This window comes from Notamacropus eugenii, chromosome 7 (genome assembly GCF_028372415.1).
Source record: "Notamacropus eugenii isolate mMacEug1 chromosome 7, mMacEug1.pri_v2, whole genome shotgun sequence".
In the NCBI taxonomy this organism is placed as follows: Eukaryota; Metazoa; Chordata; class Mammalia; order Diprotodontia; family Macropodidae; genus Notamacropus; species Notamacropus eugenii.
In genome coordinates, this window is record NC_092878.1 from 166,136,892 (window position 1) to 166,163,691 (window position 26,800).

The window sequence follows — 26,800 nt, forward strand, 5'->3', positions numbered from 1 at the left end:
TCAATAGAGATTCTTTTGTCATTTTTATACTGAATATTCTCTGGACTATTATAAAAGAGAATAAAATAACTCTCTTTTAGTTATCATCTTAGCTTGGCCAATGGGGTACAGATGGAAATTGTCCCAAGATGAGTCACTGTCCTGATCTTCTTTCATATTTAAAGTCTCTGATACAGGCAAATAACTTTTTAGTAGTTGGAAAAATACATTAATATGCAAACTCTTGCTTGGCTGCTGCACTTCAGCTTCATAGCACAGAGGACAAAATGGCGACCCTGTCCTACTCCCACATGGCTTTTGCTTTTACTTCCAAGCAAAATGATCATCATTTAAGAAGGGGAAATAACAGACAGGAGCAGGTAGTCAGGAGCCTGATCTCTTAACAAGCTTGTGACCGAGGCCAAACCAATGAAAGGCTTTCATAAGCTCCAGTCTCCTTGCACATTACTCCCCCACACCTACTCTTGGAGCCAGTGACACATTCTCCATCTGTCCTCTTTCAGCCTCCTCAGCCTGGAATGCTCTTCCTCTTTTGCTTTGATCACTGACCTCCTTGGTCTTCCTTTAAGTCCCAACTAAAATCTCACCTTCTGTAAGAAGCCTTCCTCAACCCCTGTTAATTCCAGTGCCTTCTCTGTTAATTATTTCCTATTTATTCTGCATATAGGTTGCTTCACATATGTTTGTTTGCAGGTTTTCTCCCCTATTAGATTTTCAGTTCCTTGAGGGCAGGGACTCTCTTTTGTTTGTTTTTGTATTTTTGATGCTTAGCACAGTGCCTGGTAATAAGAAGAGCTTAATTAAGGCTGATTGATTGATTGAATTCACCTCTCTGTGCCTCTAATCCCTCCTCTGTAAAATGATCATTGTGAGTATGGAAGGAAGAAAGGAAGGAAGGCTTCCTATATAGCAGACACTGTGCTGGGTGCTTTACAAATATTATCTCATGTGAATCTCACAATAACCCTGGGAGTTAGATACTATTATTATGCCCATTTTACAGATGAGGACATGAAGGTTAAATAGCTTGCCTTTGTTTTCTTTTTCCCTTCTCTGTCCAGCTCTCAGCAGGAAATGTGGCTTTCATCAGGAGTCTGCTCAGACTGTCAGTCAGGTAAAGAGTCCATAAGAACAGATTAAGGGCTCCCATCTGCTAGCTTCTACAGTAAGATGGGAAGGATGGGAGGCTTTACTGATTACTACCTATGACCCGTTGGGCAGTTCCCTTCCTCTGGGTTCAGGTGCTGGCTCTACCACTTAACATCCAGATCTTTGAATAATCATTCCACTTTTCTAAACTTCAGTTTTCTTTGATCACTGCTATACCAAGGGCAGGATCACCAGGGCTTTGGCTAGGCATTGAACTTCAGAGGTGTTGCATTTGGAGGGCACGGAACGTTAAGGGTGTTAACAACACTAGTAATATTTAAATAGCATAGAAGCAACAAGGAAAGAGCACCTCGGGAGCTAGAATAATTAGCTTAAATACCAAGTCAAGCTATCAGCGAGTGTGCTCTGGTGCTCCAGGCACAGTTTATGCTTTTTGCCTTGAGCACAAGAAATCCTAGCTACAAATCTGATGATGGTTCTTGAACGCATGGCCTGGCTGTAAGCAGAGCTCCCAGTAAACCTTAAAGGAACATAGGTACAGGTTACTGGCTCATAAAAGCCAATGGCTTTTACTATCTTTAGATGATCTGGAGAACTCAATTCATACAGAGCAAAAGTTGCACTGAAGATATGAGAATGATCAGAGTTCTCCTTCAACCCACATGCAGAAGAAAGTCAAGGTCAGTAGGAAATCTCTCCCCAAAGTCACTTTCACCTGTGTTATTTTTAAACCTGCTGAATCTCCAGGCAACCCTTGACCCTGGCCAACACGAATGGGTGGGTCTACCGGCCATTGTCCACTCCAACCTCCTCTCCCACCCTCCCAAGACACCTGAGGCTGATGGGCACCAGAGAGAAGTCCTGAACAATGTCTCAGTTTGGTGCTTCTGAGGCCCACCTTGTTAGGAGCAAAGCTGATTTCACTGATGTGGCCAGGACCTCTGACAAATAGAACATATGGAAAATAGGAATTCACTAACAAAGCAGAAATATGTTCAGCAAGTGCTAAAGTTTATGGTTTTTCCCCTCTAAGTGGTCTGGTAAAAAACATATCATTGTAAAACATGGCCTCTGATCTGCATGAAGCAGAAAGCAGGGTATTAAGATCCCATTTTTAAACATACATAATTATCACCCAAGTTAAAACAGAAATGAAAGGCTGTGTTTGTGTAGCCATTCCAAGCTCACAGAGGGCCTCCCCTTATGACAGTCTTGAGAGGGAGAGAATGCAGTGATGATTAGCAGCTTTTGTAAGTGAGGAAACTGAGGAAACCATGAGGTGAAAGCTCTGGCCTTCCCAGAGCTGGCACTGGAACCAGGCATCTTTCAAATAGGAGAACACTGTTTCCCCCCAGAACCTGCTACACTGTCCAAGGCAGCCTGTTCCTCTGGAAAAGAAAACCCGCCCAGTACTGTGCACTAGCTGAGCTAGTGAAGGGGCATTTGTTTTGCATTTCAGGCAAATATATGAAGGAAGGTGCACAGGCTATGTAACCTTGGACAGGTCCTTGGCCTCTCTTGGCTTTAGGAAAGGCGGGGACTGGCCTAGTTGACCTCCAAGGGTTTTGTTGTTGTTCAGTCATGAGTGAGTTGTTCATGACACATTCGGCTTTGTTTGTTTGTGTGGCAAAGATACTTGAGTTATTTGACAGTTCTTTACGAGGAAACTGAAGCAACCTGGGTTAAGTGACTCAGCCTGGGTCAGAAAGCTAGTAAATGTCTGAGGCTGGACTTGAATTCAGGTTCTCCTCACTCCAGGGCCAGCTGTCTATCCATTGTACAAGCGAACTGCCCCTTCCAAGGGTTTAAGTAGAGGTAAAAATCCTGTCAAGGCAGGACTTTGGAACATGAGATTCTGGGACATGATCACAGGGAAGAATCTCTGACCTTGAAATAAAGATGGCCCCTCAGTAATCCTGGGGATACTCGGATGTCACAGGCTCAGAGATTGCCCCCGAATCTGTTCCCAACACATTTCCTAACACAGGATCAGCCACTTAGACTATTTCTTCCTCCACAAAATCTACCTAGATAGCAGAATGCTATGTATGAGAAGAGCTGAGCATGTGTGTCTTTTGGTCTACTGTTCAAGACCATCACAATGCACCTAAGTTTCCAAAGACCTTTCTCAACTTTTCTTTCATTGTAGTGGAGGAGGAGGGGACAGAGAAGGAGAAGGAGGAAGAGAGAGAGGAGGAAGAGGGAGTCCCTCTCAAGACTGTGTACTCTATCTGCTGTACCACCTACATATCCAGTGACCCTGCAGAGATGAAAATCAGAGCCTGCCAGGACCAGATTGCCTTGTTTTATAGCTGAGGAAACTTCCTTCCCAAAGGCAGGAAGGAGCTGCTCAAAGCCACATGTCTAGAAAAACCTTAGAAGCCCAGAACTCTGGAATGTTTTCTTCTTAGTCCGGTATCCTACAGCAAGGAGGAAGGCAGCACAGATTTTCCCAAGGTCACACAGCTAATAAATGGCTAAGATAAAACATAATTCTCTGTACTCTCCACCCTATGCTTTTCTTTCCATCCATGTGCCTATATCTCTCTCTATCTGTATCAACATCTACTTCTATCTATGTGTATGTTTCATATGATTCTTTAAAGGTTACAAAGCACATTATGAAATCGATACTCCTTTACATAAATAATGTCTCTGCCTTTCTCTCTTTCACTTGGCTACCACCTCCACCATTCAAATAAAACAACAGTTTCCTTCTTTACAAAGATGCTGAAACAGAATTCTCTCACAGCCTACGTGCCAGTATTGAGTGATGGAGAACTGAATTCCTTGACTTATGTTTTGTTTTGTTTTTTCCATCTGAAATGACTAATAATGCTAACAGAAAGTTATACCATGTAGAGGTGAAAGGGATCTGGATGATCATGTAAACCCTAGCCACTCATTTTGCAGACGAGGAAACTGAGGCCCAAAGGCTATTTAGTCCACATGAGTTGCAAAGGCTTCAGTGACTGACATACGTGCATCTAAACTCCATTTCTAGGGCAATGGAAGATTATATGCAAGGCCCAGGTTTCTCTGTTTCCCTCCATTTGCTTGTGACCTAAGATGGACATTTCTTCATGGAATGGTACCCAGCACACACCTGATGGTTTGAGCCATTGGGATCAATACTTCTTCCTGTGACTTAACAAATGTTGTCCTTCAAGTGACACCAATGAAATATCTACACATTTTCTTTTGCTTTCCTGAGGCACTGCCTGTCTTGAGATATACCCTTCTAATTAGTTAATATTTACTGAGGGGATGAGGGTAGACTATGTCATCCTGCATTCCAAAGAGGAATTAAAGATTCCAAATGTAGCCCAGAATTATTTCTAAAATGAGTCTACAAGTTTATGATTCTATTTGAAAACTCATACTATACACATGGAATTAAATGAAATGTAAACAGCGGCTAAGGGAGCTTAATTGTCTATATCGATGTTTCATGTTGTCTCTAATAAAACATTTAATTAGAAAGTGCATGGCCCAATGAAATCTCTGAAATCTCTTATGCATTTTCATAGGTGAAGTGTTAAGAATAAATGACACATGTCCTTCCCTTATGAGAAGATGCTTTTACAAGGGGGCATTCATTAACCCTCTTAGATAATTGAAGTGCTAATAAAAAAGGAATTGATAAATAACCTTTGACAGGGCATAAGATGGGCAGTACTCAATGAACTTCTGAAAGATAGCCTTTCAGCATGATCAGCCTTTTAAATTGACCTATTCATCAGAATTCCCTACAAAATCGCTGTTACCCAACTTGGAAATTTCAAGGCTAATGAACATGTTGTGTTAGTGACATCCACCTTGGCAGGAGTGCAGGGTTCTAGCCATGTCACAAATGTCACCTGAAATGAAGCATGACCAGTGGCACTGAGCTCATTTTATACACTGTACAAAAACATGGCACTATGGGTCCCATGCTTTGGTTCTCTGGGGACTCTTCATCCTCGTGTAAACACAAAGTGCCAACCAGAATGGAAGAAATAACCACAGCTTGGCCAGAAGGACTGGTGAAATGACCCCCAGATGAAGGAATGTTTGCCCAAAGCCTGTCCCTCTAAACCATGTGACCGCGCTAGTACAAGCAACAGGAAGACATAATACTCATTGGAAAGAAGGGGGCTCCTTCAGCAGCAGGGACTGTGAAGGAAGACTTGAAAAGAGGGATGCAGGATCTTACTTGCACGAGTATCTGGAGGGGTTTGATGGATCCTTGACTATAAAGCACTCTCCTCCATTCACGCAGAAAGTTTTATCCTTCTCGGCACATTTGACGAGATGGCTCGTTCCAGCCGTGGATGTTGAGGTGGCTGCATGGGAGACAAAAGAGGGGAAACGTTCACTTTCCTCACCACAATCCATCTTGTTTTATTTCTATGGAATGGAAGTTAGTAGTTAAAAGAAAAAATCCAGTGCCTTCCTGGTCTTCCTTGGGTAAAGAGAAAGGGAAGTGCAAAATTTCTTGGTACAGTTAATGAGAAGAGAAGAACTAGACTAACATTGCTCTACCCAACTTGATGACTAGCGACGTCTCTCAAACATGCCCCTTTTCTCCTCTGACACCATGCCCACCTTGGTGTAGATCTGCATCACCTCACACCTAGATTATTGCAATAGCTGCTGGGAGGGAGGGGGGGTGGGGGGGTCATATCCCACTCCAATCCAACCATCACGCAGCCACAAAAGTGATTTTCCTAAAGCACAGGTCCAAAGATCTTACCAACTACTCAATAAACTCTAGTGGCTCTCTATTGCCTCCAGGATCAAATGCAAAATGCTCTACTGGACATTCAAATCTCTTCATAACCTAGCCCTTACACCTTACTCCCCATCATGTATTGTGACACTGACCTCCTTGGTATTCCACAAACAAGACACTTTATGACTTAGCTCCAGATATTTTTCTTGGGCTATCCCCCATGCCTGGAATGCTCCAACTACTAACCTCCCTGGCTTTCTTGAAGTCCCCACTAAAATTCTATCTTCTAGAGTAAGCTTTCTCTAACACCTCTTAATTCCAGTGCCTTCCCTCTGTTAATTGCTTCCTATTTATTCTGTATAAAGTTGCTTTGTACATCTTTATTTATATGTTGTTTCCCTCATTAGACCATGAGAGTAGGGACTGGTTTTTGCCTCTTTTTGCATCCTGAGGACTTAGCACAGTGCCTGGCATATGGCAGATGTTTAAAGCATGCTTACTGATTGATTGCTATTATGAATTACTGATTTGCTCATTGTCATGTTGGAAGTATTAGTTAGAAGCAGAACCTGAGCCTAGGAGTTGCTAACATCAGAGAGGAAGAGGAAAGAATCTGTTTCTTCAGGTGAATGAACAGTATCTGATTTAAAAGTAGGATCAGGTTAGAATATGAAGAATGAATAAAAAGTTTTGTCAAATAAATAGCCTTTCCCCAAGTGGAAAAACTGTTCTGTCTTGTAAAACAGCAAACATCTCCGGAACTTTAGAGAGGGTGTTCATATCTAGAGTAGGGCTTGAGCTGGATGCTTACAATGGGCTGTTCCAGTGATTCCCTCAGGTTATGCACCAAGCGTCAGATAACTAATTGTTTTGTTGTATTTCATTAATTAATTAATTTTGGTTTGATTGGCTGGTTAATGGCTCTCATTGGTTCCAACTCCAGAATGCAAGAGAAGCGAAGTGTGTGGATGCTTACGGGCTTGACCAGAGTAGTGGATTAAGGAGCACTTGTTACATCCCTTCAATGGAATGGCCGCAGCTGGGCATATGGAGTCCAGTCCATTCCCAAAGTGACCATCTGGCATAGAGAAGCAAGGGCCACCATGAAGTTAGGAGCAAAAACAACTGCAGTATTTACTCTGAAGTGTAAAACCTAACATTTACATGATGCATTTACAAAGGGCTCAGCACACATCATCTCACTGGAGTCTCCCAGAGACATTATGAGGCAGGTAGGATCTCCATTTCAGCTAAGGAAAGTAGGGCTTAAGAGAGCTACATCAACCAGCTCATGGTCATACAACTATTAAGTATCAGAGGAGAAAGTTGAACCCAGGCAAAACTAAGTGGTACAGTTGGATAGAGCACCAGGTCTGGAGTCAGGAACACCTGAATTCAAATCTGGTCTCAGACACTTACTAGCTGCGTGACTCTGGGCAAGTCATGAATCCTGTTTGCCTCAGTTTCCTCACCTGCAAAATCATCTGGAGAAGGAAATGGGAAATCACTCTGTTATCAATGCCAAGCCAAGGCCAAAAGGCGTCATGAAGTTGGACACCACTGAAATGACCAAACCAGAACCACCTGACTCTAACCTAGCCCTTGATCTACTCTACCTTGCTATCACCCACTTACTAATCTGAGAAATGCCAAACTGAAAGCAAACACCCCGAGTTATCCAGTGTGTACCCACCACGGTAATTGTTAGCTTCCTAAATACTTTCTAGGGAGGTCACAGAAATGAAGTTGGCCTACAAGTATGGAACCCAAGCTCAAAGCTTAAATCAATCCTTTGTAATATTCATAGCCAAGGTTGAACAATTTCACTTCCCTGAAGTTTTCTCCTCAGCTGGTAAATGGGGATTTACCACTACTATGTTGTAAGCCTTACAGTGTTCAGGAAATGGGAGGTGTCCCTCAGTTCCCAGAGCCTCTGGTCTCTTTGTTTTGCCTACAATCTCTCTTCCTGTTTCCTTTTTCTTTAATTCTTACTCCATGTTTTACTTCTTATTTATGATTGTGACTTCTAACCTGGCTTCTTTCTCCCACACTGGCCTTGCTACTTGTGCTTGAGTATGGCTTCCAATGCTCCTGTCTGCCAAGAGCACATGATTTATAGGGTGAATAGTCATCTCTAGGATTACCTAAGACTTGAATTCTCTTCTTTCAGGTCATTTTTAGGTTCATTTTTACTGCTCTTACCCCTTCCACCAAAACTGAGGAGGAAAGGGAGAAAAAACACACTTTGCTATTGGTTAAAATAGGATAAAGATTTTGATGGAAAAGGGAAAATGAAATCAAAGGTTGAAATGGAAAAGTGGTGGCTGAGGAGTGTGTGTAGGATTATTTGTGGATATCAAAGCAGCCCAAGATTACAACAACATTCATTTGGAAGTGGTTCCATGGTCTATTTTTTGTGCTTTGCTGCAAGTATCTTACAAAAGTAATCCAGTCTCTAAAAAAATCTACAAAACATGAAACAAAAATGACAAAGGACGTAGAGGAAAGAGATAATTCTCACTCTTCCTTTACTTGTTCCTGTCTTAATGTCTGTATCAGAAGTGGGGTTGGGGATGGGATGGGATTTGTGTAGCTTGGTCTATAAACTCCCACGGCAGAAGATATTTCTGTAATAATGCATACAATTATAATCTCCATTTAAAGATTCATCTCTGTGAGTACTACAAATTTTTATGTTTATTCATTCTTATCCAATATTAGAAAGGAAAAGTTTCAGATTCAGTCACCTATTTGACACAGCCAACTATGGATATTCTTTTCTACAGAATTAGAAAAAAAAACAAACCTTGCCCCATGTAGTTTATATTCCTTTAGCACTTGCTCCCTCTGATGAAGGGTGAATGGGTCATAAAATCACAGATTTATAATGGGAAGGAATCTCAGACATAGGATGAGTCCTTGTAATTCATTCCTGGTCCAGAAAAAGGCATTTGAATGCCCAGCACCCATGACAGGTTGCTTAGCTATTTTTTCATGGCTCAGTAGTAAGGGTTGTATGTATGTCTCTTTCAGAACAAACCTTGCTTTAGCAAAGCACAAAAATAAATTCTCCATATAAATCATACAGACCAGCTGTGTGCAGGAAGGAGACACATTGGGCCGGTTTTTCATGTTCTCTCCAACTATTTTAAGGATAGCATCATGTTGGCCAAGAAAGAGGAATGCTTTATTTTAATGGGAAGAGTATGGATGGTCCTTTACCTAACCCTTTGAAATCAAGCTCTGTTTATCATGATTCCTAGTGGAAAAGTTCATTATGAAGCATGGATGTGTAACTCCCTTTCTTCTTTCAGACAGAGATCAGACTATGCCTGGGTTCACAGAACCTTTGACAGTGAACTGAGGAACATTTGGTGAAAACAAAGCCAGAGTTTTCTCCGGCAGCATGGAAACATGCTCAGGCCAATCAAGGCTGATCATAGAATCGGAAAGCAGCAGTGAACCTCCAACTGAGGCCAGGGGTGCCCTATAAGATTCCAGGAACTCAAGATCAGTTGCTAAGGTCAGGAACATGCTGTTATTACTGGTCACTCACTCCTGGCTACAGATAGTGACATAGGGGCCTTTCAGACTTCTACCAGGATTCTTGCTCCTTCTTGCAGTTTGGCATAGTGAACCATCTAATCAGGCCTATTGCTTTTCAGGTGCTATCCCTTCTCTGCCTTAAACATACATACTATCAGGCAAAATCACCTCTAAATGCATTCTCAGGGAAATCACAGATCCAGACAATCTAAGGTCTTTTCCCCTTCTTTTAATTCAATTTGGAAACATTCTCTGTCTCTGAATGAGAACCATCACTGTGAATATACCAGAGAGAACCCAGTAAACTCTAGGTGACAGCTAAGAAAACTGGGCTCATTCGATCCATAAAGACCATGTCTGCCATTTTACCTCCACACCTGGAAACTTCATTTCTATGACAAGTACAGTCATACTTTGGGAAGTCCTCATTTCCTCCTTCTGGCTTCCCTGGTTCCCTTCAAGTCTCTGCTGAGCTTCTCTCAATCCCCCATAATGCTCATACCTTCTTCTGCATGGTTATATTCTATTATATCTATTCTTTTTATCTTCTGTGTATATACCTGTTTAAATGCTGCCCCTCCATCCATTAGACTAAGCTCTTTAACAGCAGAGACTGTCCTCGGGCTTTTTGTGTGTCTCCAGGGCCTGGCATGTAAGCAGCACTTCATAAACGCTAGTTGACTGACTAACTGAATATGTTACCTGGAGACAAGTGATAAATATCTATTTTAAAATTTAATTTATCTTTCTATCTCAAATATCTAGCACAGAGCCTTGCACACAAGAGTCTTCGTAAATGCTTGTAGGATTGAATTGGATAGGAAACTCAGAATATAAGATTATAAGAAGAGATTTTTGGAATAATACAGTTCAGGGATTTTTAACAAGTCCATGAACTTTTTTTAGAAAAATGTTTCAATATAATTTTTTTAATTCTATATTTTGTTTTACGTATTTAAAAACATTCTGAGAAGGAGTCCTTAAGCTGAACAAAGTAGTCCATGATACAAAAACAGATTAAGAACCTCTGATCTGGTTCAATCACCAACTTTTCAGAATGGGAAAACTGTGTTAGTCTCCGAGTGCACAGTGGGCCACATTCTCAGAGAGCAAATATAAGTATGGAAAAACCTATATCTCAAAGAACTCAGGTGACTCCATGCCCCCAAGGGCCATCACTGCCAGAGTGGGTGAAAACTCATAAATTCTAAGTGTTAGACCAGGATTTGGGTGGACAGTGAGATGTCATTGCAATGGATCTTGACGGAAATGAACCAAGAAGCCCACACTACACCAGGTCCAAACACTTAGAGCAACCTTCTTCGATCCCTCTATACCACAGATCAACCAAGAGGAGTACAGACAACCAGAGGGCGTCCATTTCATTGTAGCACTTGCATTCATTGATTCATTCATTCCCTCACTCACTCATTCAACCATGTTTATTGAGAACTGATCAATCTTGGCGAGGCATTGCCCTCCTCTGTGCTCGGGGAAGCATCCCACTCGGAGGGTTTGTTGCCATTGGAAGTGCAACTTCCCCATTGGACGGTGAGCTACCAAGCCTGATGTGGCCATGATATACAACTATGACTAAATGGCTTACTCTCTTTTGCTTTTAAGTAAGGAGAGAAATTCTTTACTTTGGATTGCTTTTGGGAACAAGAGCCACTGCTCTTTTGAGAGGAAATGTGGCGGCTAGGTGGCTCTGCAATGGAGAGAATGAAGCATCTGAAGTCAGGAAGACTCACTCAGCTTCCTGAGTTCAAATCTGGCCTCAGACATACTAACAGGTGACTCTGGGCAAGTCACTTAACCCAATTTAGCTCCATTTCCTCATCTGTAAAATGAGTTGGAGAAAGAAATGGTAAACCACTACAGTATCTCTGCCAAGAAAGAGTCAGAAATGACTGAAAAATCAGTGAACAACCACAAAGTTGCATAATAGATAGACTACCGGGCTGAATCAGCCAGACCGTGGGTTTACATCTCCCCCTTGACACTCACAAGCTCTGTGACTCTGGGCAAGTCACTGAACCTCTGTGAGAAGCTTTCTTATCTGGAAATGGGGGACAATGGTTTCCTTAATACCCACCTCACAGGGTTTCTGTGAGGGACAAATGAGATGATAAGCTTAATGTACTGGGGAACCTGCGAGTGGATCTTTAAATATCAGTTATGATGACCATGAGTGTCTGAGCCGCTGCTAGAGGATACGCCATGTTAATTCCAAACAGAATCACAAATGTATGGAGTCAGCCTGACATTTTCAACTTCTCTACTCAGCTTAGAGGGTGAAGTAGAAGACCTTAATAATGTATTGGAAACATTAACAAAATCTGAAGTATGTAATGATTGACTGATTTCTCCAGGTCACTCAAGTGAAAAGCCACTTAAAAGAAATGTTCTGATATAGGTTAGATTGTGCTTCAAAAGAGAAGACTTGAGAAAATCCAGGCACTTCCACATGGACTAAGTTTGTACTTGTCTATGAGAACAAACCCACAATTTTCAACCTCCTAGTACTGTCTAATTTGTAGACTAGAGAAATTAAGCCTCCTTCTTCCACAGTCAAAAGTTATCTCCCACAGTGACTGAAGACCTCCAAAGCTACTCCACGTTTCTGGTCATTTCTATCAAACACAGCTCAAAAGAACAATGCCTGCCAATGCTCTGACTTTCTTCGCTTTGGCGTGCTTGCTTTCAAGAGTCCTCACCTTATCTGTGCAGCAGAGAGCCATGGTGGATGACAGCCATTCCCCCCACACCAGTCCCTGGAAATCAGGCATTGGAATCCTATGACAATGAGCAGTGGCCAGTCTGGCAGTATGTCTGGGTCCCTGGTCCAAGAGCTTGGACTCTATCATCCTGAGGGGGATAGATTCTCATCCACATGTCTCATGATTACTTATAGAATGCAACTGAAAGGATCTGAGGAAAAGTTCCCCAAACGGTAGCCTAGGACACTTTAGTGTCAATGAAATAATTCTATATATCTCTGCACAAATTATGCATTGTCCCTACACAATTGTTACAAGGTTTCTTGGTAGCTTACCTTCAAGATCTCTCGTGACTGTGCGGTCTGACACATGGAAATGCATGTTGTCTTGCTCTCTGATATCTGTTAAGAGAATATGACCCAACTGGTCTGCTTTCTTGGATCAAAGAGCCACCAAGGATTCTGGGGAGGACCACTGGGAAAATTCATACAGGATACGCAGTGAACTCCCTTCTCATGTGGTTCTGCAGCAGAAGGCTTCAAGCCCAACCGAGGAGCCTCAGCTCCGTCTGCTGCCCAGTTCCTGCAGATGCCCGCAGGACTTCAGTTGGTCAGAATGAGAGAAGACTGATCAGGCCAGCAGAGGACAGGAAGTAGAGTGCCAGGCTCCAAGCCACAGAAAAAAGAATGCTCTGTCTGCTGGCGTATGGCCTAGAAGCAGGAGCAAGATGCCTTACTTTGCAAAATCACAAAGAAGAATCCTTGACTTCTCCCCAAAAGGAAGAGCTGACAGGAGGACAAAAGGCGGCTCTGGTAAACTGTGGGCTCCCTGAGTCAATACTGCTATTTAAAGCAGCAGCCTTGGTCACCAGACCTTAGCATCACTAATCTCCGAGAAAGAAAGAAGGCCAGAAGATACATGTCTGGTCTAGTATCCCAACTGAGAGCCTTCTCCACATGGAGTATGAAGTGAAGGGATTCTCTATGTGGAATGCTTCTCTCCAAAGGTGAAGATGCTCTGGCAGATGATAAGAAGCAAGTACTCACAGTAGGCTACCAAACATGCCCACCCTATGCATAGTCTTGGCTCCTTTCTCCTAACTAGTTATGATATTGGAGACAGATCACTCTCTGAACCTCACTTCCTATAGCTGTAAAATGGGGATACTAAGACCCAGCCTCTCTGCCATACAGGGTACAGGAGGAGAAGGATCAATGAGTGTAAGTAAAGGCAATGAAAACCTTTTACAAATTCACAATGTAAACTGTTAGCAGAAAGTAGCCCTTTTAAAAAATGCAATTGTACTTCAATATAATTGATTTCCTTAGTAATCCTATGTATTTTATTTTATGCATTTAACATCATGATTCTTAGGAGTCCATTGGTCTCACCAGGCTACTCCAAAGGGTCCATGAAACACAAAATTTTAAGAACCCCTATGTTAGAGGTTGGTTATTAGCAATACAGACAACAAGGTGGCTCTGGAGACAGAGCACCAGGCCTCAGGAAGATGCATCTTCATGAGTTCAAATCTGGCTTTAGACATTTACTAGCTGTATGACCCTGGGCAAGTCAAGTAACCCTGTTTGTCTCAGTTTCCTCATCTATAAAATGAGATGGAGACAGAAGTAGAAGCCCCTCCATTATCTTTGCCAAGAAAATCTCCAATGGGGTCACCAAGAATCAGACCCGACTGGACAATCGTGAAGGAATCGGATCAGATGATCCCTAGGGCATCTTCCAACTCACCATTTATGACTGACTTTCATTTCCTGAGTTCCCTACTTTCTCAGGTGAAGGCCTAGGTTTCCTTTAATGTCCTTTTCAGATCAAGGAGCTCTGGCTTGTTGGGTCCAAATCAATTCCTTTCTTCCCTAAACAAAGGTATTTCTGTTTGTTTGTTTTACAAATGACTACATTTCCAAAGACCAAAGAAAGTATGGTTATTATTTACACCACTTACGAGACCAGCATATCCATATTCAGGACCTTCTGCTAGGCATAGTGTGGGATAAAAAGTGGGTGGGCCCTTGCCTCAAGCCATTGACACTCTAGACAGGAAATTGAATGTCAAAGCCTTGCCCCATGCCTGATGCATAGTAGGCACCTGACTAATACTTGCTGAATTAAAATTGGATTGGGCTGCGATAGGGTTCAGCGCCATTAAATCTCAGGACTCACAACATCTAATGGATCATTTGTGAAACAGTCATTATTTGATTTAATTTTTATTATGTTATTTTTAACTTTTCTAAAAATGGAATTCTAAATTCTTTCTTTCCCTCCAGATCCTTCCCCACTCACTGAGAATGCAAACAAGGACATTAATTACATGCGTGAAATCAGGTAAAACATATTAGCTATGGCACAAAAAAGCAAGAAAAATAAAGGAAGTGAAGAAAATCATGCTTCAATTTGCACTCAGAGTTTATCAATCCCTTCTCGGGAGGTGGGTTGTATCTTCCATCCTGGATCCCTTGAAATTGGCATGGATCACTGTTATTAATCCAAGTGGCCAAGTCTTCATAGCAGATCATATTCCGATATTGTTTCTTACTGTATACAATGCTCTCCTGGTTAGAGGTTATTTAGTTTAACATACCTCATTATAAAGATGGGGAAACTGAGACCCAGAGATAAAATCTGTTTGCCTTATTTATTTAAGATGTTTAACCACTGACTTCCAGAGGGAAAGGAAATAGTGACGTTGGTAAATTGGAAATTGAACCACCTTAGTCAACAAGCATTCATTATGTGCTTATCAAGATAATAGCTAAGTCATCATCATCACTAACATTTATAAGGGTTTTAAAGTTTGCAAAGTATTTCACACATCTAATGTGACTGTCACAACAGTCCTGAAATAGAAATGCTTTTACTGTCCTCATTTTACAGATGAAGAAACTGAGGCAGGCAGAGGACAATGTGTCAAGAATCTCACAGTTAGAAAATGGGAGGCAGAATCTGAATTCAGAGCTTCTTGACTCTAAGTCCATCTCTATAGCTGTTGTGCCATATTACCCTTCTCTCCTCTCCTCTCTTCTCCTCTTTGTCTCCCTCCCTCTCCCCTTCTCTCTGTCTCTGCCTCTCTTCCTTCCCCTCTTTATCTTTTTCTCCTTTCCTCTCTCTTTCTCTCTCCCTGTCCCCCATCTCTCTCTCCCTCCCTGCCTCTTCCTGCCACCCCCACCCCAGCCCTTTTCTGCCAACTCTGTAGCCTCACAGATGGATCAGCATGTCAGGGAAGTGCTCTTACTCAGGAGGAAATGCGCTGTGATGTGTAGTTTCTAGATAAAATCTTTTCGGTGCCTTGTTCGGAGAAACTGTAATATTCAAAACTGGATCTGAACCGACACAGGAAATTAGGCATAGGCCCTGGGCATTCCAAACTGCAGAAATCACTTCGTGTTATACCAGGCTAATGTCAGCCTTGCCTTTCTGCCGCTTTTTTGTCTCCTACATCTACCCTCTAAGATGTTGCTGGATCACTCTCCACTTTGCAGAATGGACACCCTGGGACAGAACTTAGGTGTGCCCCCTGCTAGTACAGCCCCCAAATGAAATTGGTATAAAATGGAGGGGGAGGAGGGGAAAAGCCATAAACAGAGACTAGAACTGGAATGACACGTTGCTTTATTCAAGGCTCCTATTTTCCCACAGTTCCCAGAGCTCTTTGCTCCCAAGTTCCTGGCTGCACAGTCCAATCCCCATTCTGAAGCCAGAGAAGGCCTAATTGCTAGAACACTGAAAGCTCCAATACAGGATTCTGTACAATGAAAGAATAGAGGAGAAACCTCATTTTTAGGCCAAAATCTCTAATTGGAGTTCCCATGTCATCATTCTGGACACGTCTACAACGAATTAGAGGCATCCAGGTGTATACATGGGATCCTGCCACATGAATTGGATAGCAGTCTTGTAATTTTGACCTTGGACCAGGCTTTGTTTCCACAAACCAGAACCATACTATTAGCATAGTATGGAGTTTTACATTGGTCCTGAACCAAAGGGACACCCTTCCCAGATCCCTGCCCTGATCAGCTCAACAGCAAGTGGATAGCCAGGTGGCATTACAGTCCCTCTAAAGAGAGGAAAACCACTACCTCCTAACATAGTGCATTGCCTTCTGGGACAGCGCTAATCTTTAGTAAGTTTTCCCTGACAAGTGTGAATTGGCTTCATCCAACTTCCACCCAAATCTCCTAGCTCTGCCTTCTGGGGCCCTCTTCCCATCTGCTCTGCCAGGTACTCACAGACAATTATCATTTCCTCACACTCATGGCCTCTCTTTTTTGAGAAGACTTTGACTGCTTCATGGGAGGACATTTGGAATAGTCATTCTTCTTCCACATCTCACTGGAGTGGAGTGGGCAAGCAGGCAGAGGTGCTGGGCATGGAGAACATGAATGTACTATGAGAGAAGTCACCATTGTCAGAAGGGAGGTACTTGACTTTATCTACAGAATAGACTGGCACCAACGGTAACTTGCCTTTGGGAAATTAGTGACCTGTGATGAAATTAATCTGATAATTTTTCTCTGAAAACCAAGGAGATTCCAAGGAGAGATCCAGTTGTCTCTTGAAATATCTGTCAAAGTGGGCAACATTAAAGTTCACAAATACCATCTCATGTTATCCTCACAACAGTCTTGGGAGGGAGGTGCTATTATCACCTCCATTTTCCTGGTGAGGAATCTGACAAAGACGGAAGGCAAGTGACTTGTCCAAGAAGCTAGGAAGTGTCAGAGGCCAGATCTGAACTCAGGCCTTCCTGTATCCACTGTACCACTTAGATGCCTAAGCAGAAGCATGCGTGTCATTTTTGATCACTTCATTCTTCACTGGATGCCAATAACTGACTTTGTGCATCTTTATACTCTCATCTAGGGGGGCACTCCAAGGATCTAAAGGATAGAATCAAATGACCCAGTGATTGTTTTTGGTCAGGCAAGAAACTGGAACTAAGTGGGAGAAAGAAGAGACAAAATAATTGAACCGATGTGCCCCATCAGCCAACTCATTCTTCATGACTGCGGCTCACTGCTTCTCACATGATTCTAACAGAGCTCATCACACCCAGTGACTCAATCTGCCATGTCACTTCTACTTGGGGATCCAGCCACCCACTTGCTAGACTTCCATTTGTCTCTCTCTGTGGCAGGTGCATTTCATTCAGAGCCATCCATACTCAAGGATTGCCTCTCTGAGCTCCTTCCCCCAGTAGACGTCTCTCATCTCTTCTACTTTCTCTAAGAACTGAAGGAAACAGGAGTGGGTGATATTACTAGTTATTTGATTGTAAAATGGCCCCTCTCATCCCTCCTGAATGCCAAGCCCCAGAGCACAGTACTGTGCAGCACTGGCTACAAGTTTCAGGGAAGATGGTTAAGATGTAGAAAAGCGAGTTTTCCCATAGGTGCCCTTCAGACTTTTAGCCATTCATCCTCTCAAATATCTTAGAAAGTCAATCCCAACTAGAAAAAAAAAATGCAGGGTATAACTGATCTACATGCCAACAGAAAGAACCAAATCATTTCATTTGTAAAAAAAAATGTCCAATTGCCTCCCACTTCAAGCTCCACCCCCCTACCCAATATGTCTTTTTCCCAGCATCCCTGAAAGTTAGATACTATTTGTCAATGGACTTGTCAAATACTGGCATCTTACTTGGTAGCAATATAAGCAAGAACTCTTAACTTGTATGATGGAGTTCTTAGGCTATCTGGTGAAGTCTATGAGCCCTGTTTTCAGATGAATACATAGGATTAAAAAGAAAACCCATTACATTGAACTAGAGATTTGTTTTTGTCACATCCACGTTTATGATCTCGAAATCTGCCTCTGGTCACCCGGATTAAGAATTCTTAGGTATGCTGGAGGAATAAGAAACCAAACTTTTAGGGCTGAGACCAGGGTGCTTTTAGGACTTCTGAAACTTGCTCACTTTTAGGGTCCACAAGGAAAAAGAGAACTGGGCCCTAAGCCTGTCTGTGAGTCTTTTGGAAGTTGCTGACTAGTCCAAAAGCCTGAAGCAAGAGAACATTGATTCAGGGCTTCCATCAGGACACTAATAATAGGGCCTTATTCTCTGCAGTGTTCCTCCTCCCCACCGCATACACCTGAAATCAGATCCCAGGATTTGCAAAAATAAAGGAAGATAGATAAAGAAGGGAAGAGGAGACTGTCTGGAAAAAAATGCAGTACTCTTCGGAACCCCAATGGCAGAGAAAGTGAGTTATTCAGTGATAAATGAGTTGGCACGAAGTTCTGAAGCTATCAAAGAGACAAGTTTTGCCCTTCTTGGCCTCCTGTTAGAGCAGGCCTTCTTAACCGAGAGTCTGTGAACTTTTAACTATACAACTGTGATAACTGGATTTCAATGGACTTGACTTCCTTTATATGACTATAGACTGTATTTTAGAAACATACTGCTCAGAAGTAGTCCCAGTCTTCACTGGGTTGCCTGTCACAGAGGTCCAGAGCATGAGAAAGAGGACGAACCACAGAGTCAAAGGGAGGGAATACCTCATTCTCTGAGCGCTGGTGAGGATCCTTCCATACTTTTTGCAGGAAGAGCAAGGTAAACCACTCTACTTGGCTGACAAGTCAGTCAAATGAACCAGAATTTGCCACACATATAATCCCCTGTCTCCAACTTTGGGTTAGGATGTGTGTGAGTAGGTGGGGGAGGCATGAGTATGAAAATAGTGTATGTAGCTAGCACTCAACGTACTTTATGTATACTATCTCATTTGCTGCAACGCTGTGAGGAACTGAGGCCGAAAAGGAGTAAGTGACTTGCCTAGGGTCACCCAAGTAAGTAAGTGTCAGAGTTAGGATTTGAACTCAGGTCTTGATTTCAGCCAGTGATCAGTTTGATCAAACACCAGTGGGGTCATGCTCCACCTCCCACTTTGGCAACTACAGTTGTAGATCCCTGGGCTTCCAAGTAGAATATCAATATTTCTTAGCTGCTTGGAAAACCTAGCAAACTGGGGGGAAATGTCATTTTGCAAACAAAGCAAAAACCAGTGTGGACACGTCACTTGCTCAGTGTTCCATAGGGAGGGGAATGGCAGAACTTAGTAATTATGCCAATTTTCCTTTGGTTCACTGCATATCCTTAAGCAGCGTGGGGCTGAGGAGGGAGTGTTCGGTTTGGGGGCACTCTGAATACTAGCTATAGATATTATTTTCATACTCATCCCTCCCCCCACATTCCCTGAACCCCGTAAGATGAGGATATGTGATGGTGTATTTGTCTACAATTTGTCATTGACTAACTATCCCCCAACTTTGGTGGTTTAACTTGTTTTTCCTGTAAAAAGAATCTAAAGAAGGATCCCAAATGATCTTATGCCTCAAACTGGGTTAGATGGATGCATTTTAACCAACCTAAAAGGTACTGAGTTGATTCCAACTGTAAAATTTGTTCCATATTCATAATTATAAGATGACTTTCCAACTTTGGGCAAAATTTAATATAATAAGAAAATGGACCAAGTTCCTGCAGAATTATTAGAAAATGGGGAATTTAAATAGCCAATGCCAAATAAAGAGGGGGGCCTTCCATTCTTCATTTTTCACCTCCCAAATAAAACAATGGTCAGGAACAGCTACCATTTCTCTAAAGATACAGAAGAATCCTGACAGATATTACCCACACAGTTCCTGGTCACCATCATGCACTTCAGCATTCCAAGGATGTCTACACGCCCTTGGATTTATTACCTCTAACGCTTGACCGTCAGTCTACAGACCAGGGACAGCACCAATACACAAGTTGGGCCCAGAATTGGACAAGTAGATGAAAGTCAACTGGATTGTCTTTAGTAAATTGCAAAATTCCTTTATAGCATTCCTCAAATTTTTTCATGGAAGCAGAAGTCTATCTTTTTTTAATACCAATATTCTACCACTGTTATTGCATCACTACAAAGCAAAGGCACAGCCTCTTGAGAACTGAAAAGGAGCTTGGCACAGATGGTAATGAATAATTTCAAAGAACAGAAGTGAAAGATGCAATCAAGGAAATGGAGGATAGGGTTGGTGGTGGGGTGAGGGCAAGAAATGACCTAGACAGCCAGAACACTCCCTGGATACTTTCATGATGTAACAGAAAAGAAAAAAGCCCTCTAACACTGGGTAGACGCTGCAGCAAAAGGAGTAAGGGCATGGGTACAGATGGATAACTGCCAATGGATTCCAATCTGTATCACTGAAGGGAACTTCCAAACTCATGTAACAGACTCATCCAGGTACTTGTGCATGCTATCTTAACTTCCACTAAAAAAAAAAGAAGACCGTTTATGATGAACTTTGAACATAGATTGGAACATAAATTTTCTTCCTTTTTACCCATCCTCCATGTGGTTAATGTGGAAATGTTTTCTATGACTTTATATGCATAATCGGTATTGCATTTCTTGCCTTCTCAGTGAGGGGTGGAGGGAAAAAGGGAATTGGTAATTGAAAATAATTTTTTTTTAAATCTGTTTAACTCATTTGAGTGCATCATAGAGACTTGACTCGTACATCATGAACAAGTGTTGATCACCACTGACCTTAGCAAATGTCTTTCCTTAAGTCTTAAAGATTAGACCAGGGCAAATTCAAGTTTGACCTTGTTTGTATATACAGTATTAAATAAATGCTACATTGCATTCATGGCCAATTGGAGTGAATTCATTGTTTGTCTTGCCTTTACTGAGTTCCATTTGAATTCCCCCACTCTCATTTGGAAAAAGTAGATGTATTTATGCAGGACTTCTATTTGAATATCAACTAATTTTGGCCAGTGATTCCTGATCCCCAAAGGGTTTTGTTGTCTTCCCCACATATGCTATGAGATCACATCTCATAGTTAGGAAAATTTCAATCCACTCCAATCGTTCATTTCCTATAGGAAGAAACTAAGAGGCAGCAAGAGAAAGGAAGGACCTTGCTCATAGGCCCTGGGCCCTCTGACATCACATCCAGTGCTCATGCCAGCCTATCCCACGCCATTTCCCTAAATTACATATGATTTCAACCCCAACATTTTAGAGAGGAAACTGTGCTCAAGAAAAATGAAATAAGTTGCACAGGGTCACAGAGGTAGGGAGATATTAAGCAAAAGAAATAAAATCCAGATTTTCTGACTGCAAAGCCAGCTCTTCTTCCAGACAGCTACTGTATGCTAGAGAACTAGACTCCACCTTGACATTTTTGCTGAAGGCTATGTTCTAATAAGAAAGCTTTCTCCACAGTGGCATTGGGGTTGTGGTGTGCCAAGGCAGGGAAACCAATGCCCACAAGAGTCTATCTCAAGGTGAACACAGACGTCAGGACCGTCGATTTTGTGCTGAGCCTGTTACACTCCAAAAAGACTGGCTTGAATCCATACTCCTCATCCTAGCCTTCCAGAAACAAAAACGCTTTCCTGGCCTAAGAACTAGAAACCTCGATCAATCCTAACTATCTCCGGGTTAAACTAGGAAAGTAACTTGAAACTCAATGACATGATCACACCAAGGCCACATGAACAGACTGGTATTTGCATATTTTCTGTTTCAGTCTTCCTCAAGATCACATCCTTTAATCTACTCAATTTCAGGAAAATATTTTATTTTCCATTTGCTAACAATCCCTAAACAAGTTCAAACGGACCATGTCTTTGGCTATTTCTTTATGTGAGCAAAGGAAAAGGAAGATAGATGTGTGTCCATAGTGCCCATCCTCATCACGCACCGAGATAAATGTCTCCACCACGTGGAAACGTCTATGGGATGCTGAGCAACGTCAGGGAGCCGGAGGCCAAAGGAGACCCTAAATTTAGTTATGATACCTGTGCATTATTTAACTTTCCTTAGATCTTTTATTGACCTCGATGCACAGCTTAGCTGACCCACTGCTTTAAAAGCTCTCTGCGGCAGAGGCGGGGAGATCATGTTACTTCTGATGGTGTGGCAACCACAAAGGATTACTGCAGGGTAAGAGGGAGAAGGGAGGAGGCAGAGAGGAAAATCTGCAAGAGATGAGCAGAAACCTGCTCAAATAACCTGTTCTCTCCAGGGACTTAGTCGGCAAAGCTTCCCTCCGAGGAGCCCAGCCCGTTCAGGAGACCAGGGCTTTCCGCCAGTCTCATTTATATGCTACAGGCATAAAGGTCCAGGCTGGAGTGGTAAGGTGATCTGCCTTAGCTATGGACTATTAAGGAAGCTGAAGGAAAATCTCTTCGGAAAATGTATTTTCACTTCATTTCTAGCAGCCATCTATGGCTTCTCCCTTTTGGTCAGTGAGGAGACAAAGGGGATATGTATGTTTATTCAGAATGGGTTGAAATACTTGATCCTAAAGCACAGGTTCATAACCTTTTCCAACCTATAGACACCTTCTCAGGATCAAATTTTAAATGTATGAACTGAAATACACAAGATTACAAGGAAAACAATTATGTTGAATTGTTATTATTGAAATAAACAAAAAAAGTAATAAGTACATGGAACCCAGATGAAGAACCCCTGGGATAGGGTGTGATGGGGCCAGTGAAGACACCCAAAGGACTCCAAAAAATTTGAGAGAAAATTCTGATGGAATCAAGGGAAGGCTTACACCTGAGCTGATAAATGAAGAAGATTCTGGAAAATGAAGAGTGATTTCTAAGCACACAAGACAACTGGCAAAAAGGTACAGAATTATAAGATGGCAGGATGAGAAATAGGAATGGATAGTCATTAGATTTTGACCAGAACATGGAGTGGGAGATGGGGAGCAACAGGAACTAGGCACAGAGAAACATGGTTGAACCAGGCTGCAGAAAGTCTTAAATGCCAACCTAAAAAGACTACATTTTATTCTAGAACAACAGTTTTTAACCTGGGGACCATGAACTTTGTAAAAAATATTTTTAATAACTATATCTCAACATGATTGATTTTTTTGCAATCCTAAATATTTTGTGCATTTTAAAACCAATGTTCTAAAAGGAGGGCCGATTTAACCCTAAACGTCCATTGACTTTACTTGCTAAACAAGGAGATTTATGACACGAAAGACATTAAGAACCCTAGCTCTTAAAGTTACCAAAAAGCCAAAGAAACTTTTAGAGCAGGGGAGTGTCACTGTCTGCCCTGTGTCTCAAATCCATTATTTTTGGTAGCAGGGTGAAAGTTAGATCTGGCAATGTGGAGACTGTTGGAGAAGGTAGTATTATAGCCCAGAGCTATGATAAGGGCCTAAAGTAGGGTATTGAAGGTGGGTAATGGAAAGAAATAGCTAAGGCAAAGAACCATAGCACACAACCCATTGGAAATATCCCAGGCATGATTTGCACATTTGCTCAATGGAAGCCCAACTAAAATGTTGAAAAGCCCATTCCACCCATCCCTTCCAAAGCCCCATTTCCTTTAGTAACTTAGCTTCCTTTGTTGGCTAAAAACAAATAGAGTGGGCTGCACAGAAATGTCAAGAAATCAATAGAAAGTAATTAGAAAGAGTAGTTAATGTCCTTGAAAAGGGCTTTGAAGGCAAACCAAAGAAAAAGGAAGGCTCAGCCTGGGGGAAACTCAATATTCATTTTTCTTCCAAAGGAAAAAAAGAAGAAGAAAAATGACAATAATCAGACAAGCTTGTTTAAGAAACAAATTAGTCAACTAAGGCTCAGTCTCAAGAGGAGTCAGCAAGTTGAAACACCTACTCAGTCCTGTCCAACTCTTCATGATCACATTTTCGGGCTTTCTTGGCAAAGATACTACAGTGGTTTGCCATTTCCTTCTCCAGATCATTTTACAGTTGAGGAAACTGAGGCAAACAGTGTTAAGTGGCTTGTCCGGGGTCATAGAATTGTTAAGTGAATGAGGCCAGATTTAAACTCAGGAATAGGAGTCTTCTTGACTCTTGAGTTCAGTACTCTATCCACTGTGCCACCTAGCTGTCCAAGGAGAGGCACACTCCAGAATTAAAGCTAACTGAGAACATGGGTTGTCTGGTTAGATCTTGTAGATCCATTCCTGACATTTTCAACTCAACAATGGAAACCTATCTGAAGGGGTGTGTTTACTAGCAGGGTACTAAGTAAAGAACACTCAATCAGTTTTTCTCAACCTCTCAGGAGAATGATTGGGCATACAATCAGTTCCTTTGTTCTCTTAGTATCCTGAGGATGGTGCCTAGAACAGAGCAGGAACCCAAAAAAATGTTTTTTGAATTGCACTGAAATCCATAGACAGCAACTACAGCCATGAAATTAAAAGACCCTTGCTCATTGGAAGGAAAGATATGGTAAATTTGCACAGCAGACTAAAAGAAGGAGACATCACCTTGTTGACAAAGGTCGTTACAGTCAAAACTATGACTTTTCCAGTAGCAATGTATGGCTATGAGAGCTGGACTACAAGGAAAGCTGAGAACTGCAGAATGGATGATTTTGAATCGTGGAGCTAGAGAAGACTTTTGAGAGTCTCTTGGACAGTAAGGAGATCAGATCAGTCAATACCTAAAGAAATTAATTCAGATTATTCACTGGCAGGTCAAAAACTGAAGTTGACCTTTAAATTCTTTGACCACATAATGACAAGACAGGACTCACTGGAAAATACCAAGATGCTGGGAAAGGTTGATGGAAAAAGGAAAAGGGGCTGTCAGAGGATGAGATGGATAGATAGGATCATGGAAACAATGAGTGTGAACCTGTACAGACTTTGAAAGATAGTGGAAGGGACTGACATGCCATTGTCAATGGGGTCACAAAGAGTCAGACATGACTGAAAATAACACCAACAAAATCCTTATTTGGAAGGAAAGGCATTTACATAATACATGCTATACGCCAGGCATTGCGCAATTGCTTCACAAATGTGATCTCAATTGATCCTCGCAACAATCTTGGGAGACAGGGGCTATTATCATCCCCATTTTGTAGTTGAGGAAACTGAGGCAAACAGATTATGGCCAGGTACACACATCTAGTAAGTGTCTGAGAGTGGAAGAACTCAGGTCTTCCTTGACCGTATCCACTGCTCCAACTAGATGTGCCATGACAAACAAGATCCATAATTCCTATGGTAGCTACAGCCACAAGGTACCAGTAAACTCCTCACAAACACAACACTGTGCAGAAATCCTCTTGCATACTTTAAACCCCTAAAGAGATGTCAGAAGTGACAATCAGACCAGTGTAGCAAAGAGAGAAACCTCTCATGTTCCTGAGAATATAGGCTTCAGAGCAGCTACCAATCTGCTTGGACATTACCATCTACCAATAAAGTCACAAGTCTCATGATGAAAAAGAAAAAGCATTTATTAATTGATCAGTATGTGCAAGATACAGAAGATAGAGTGACTAGCTCTCAGTGACATATTTGCCAGGTTCTTGGACTATCTTTGTGATAAGACTTGGGCAACCAAGACAATGAGAAGGATAGAGAACGCTCTGTGATATCCCAGTCAAATAAGAGACCTCACTGAAGAAACCGGGGATGTTTAACATAGAGAAAAGAAAACTTCAGGGGAAGGCCAGGCTGGGCCCATGAGGGCCACTGTCCTCAAACACTTGAGGAACTGCTATGGGGAAGAAAGACTAGATTTATTCTCCTTAGTCCCATGGCAAAGAGCAAGGGGTAGAAGTGAGAGATAGGCAAGTGCTGATTTAATGTTAGGAAAAACTTCCCAACCATTCCATAAGTGAAATAGGAATAAGTCATTCCCCTATGTGATAAAGGCCATATGACCTCTTGGTGGAGTGAATTTGAATTAATGGTCTCAGAAAGTCCATCTAGCAGTTCTGAGAACATAGGGTAGAAGGTGAGAGGGTCAAAGTGGAGATAGGAATGATCATAGTCATCTGGGGCTTCTGGAAGGAGCCAGAACCTCTAAGTTGGACTGTGACGAAAAGGAGGGATTAGAAGTTCACAGAGCAGAGCTAGACAGGACCATCAAGGCCATGATATTCAACCCCACTGCTTCTCTGAAATGGTGTCCCATCACTCCCATTGCATTCCTCTAGCGCACCACAGTCCTTCAAATGCACGATGACATCTCCCAGTCTTCTCTCCTCATTCCCTCAACTAATCCACATGTGACCCACACTCCAGAGGCTATTTATCTTCCTTTGGATGTTTTATGCTTCCCAGCCTTCCTAAAAATGTGTGAGCACAAATTGGAGCAATATTTCAGAGGAGCTGCAATGCAGAACGACCCTCACTGCCCTTGTTCTGGACACCCTGCCTCTTGCTGCCCTCTCTAGCTAGGCTGCTATCCACCCAGACTCCACTCACCACACTTCTAGCGACTCCCATACAGTGACAGATTTCCACTAGACTTAAGAAGCCCCATTGTTATCTTGTCCCAACCCCTCAGGGCCAAAGGGCTCTTTCTAGAATCTGTGTGAAAGCAGTCTTGGGGGACGTATGATAAGAAAACCACCCAAAGTAACTCGCAAGGAACAAAGAATAACAGAAGGGATATTAGCTGAAGTAATTAGAGTCAACCAAGATAAGGAAATGAAGCCTAATTAGGATACCTTCCTGCATTCTATTGACTAATAAGAAAAATAAAACCTTTGTGGTTTGATCAGAAATAGTGACACTGCCTAGAACTGATCTGTGGCGATACCAATCAATGGGCACTTCAAGGGGTAGTTGGTATCTACATAATTCAGCCCTGCAGTCCAGTTTAGGGTTGGGTGCTGCCTTTTTGGTATGCCCAGAGAAGAATGCTCACCAGACCTGGATTT

At 42.1% G+C, this 26,800-nt stretch overlaps 1 protein-coding gene across 6 annotated transcripts in view; it reads right to left on the reverse strand.

Moving 5' to 3' along the window:
- NRG1 (neuregulin 1) overlaps positions 1-26,800 on the reverse strand; it is a 209,538-nt gene that overhangs the window by 40,583 nt on the left and 142,155 nt on the right. For all 6 annotated transcript variants that reach the window (XM_072625463.1, XM_072625462.1, XM_072625461.1 and 3 more), the window contains one exon: positions 5,306-5,435. In XM_072625463.1, the coding sequence (XP_072481564.1) occupies positions 5,306-5,435 (130 nt within the window). The remainder of the gene's footprint in view (positions 1-5,305; positions 5,436-26,800) is intronic.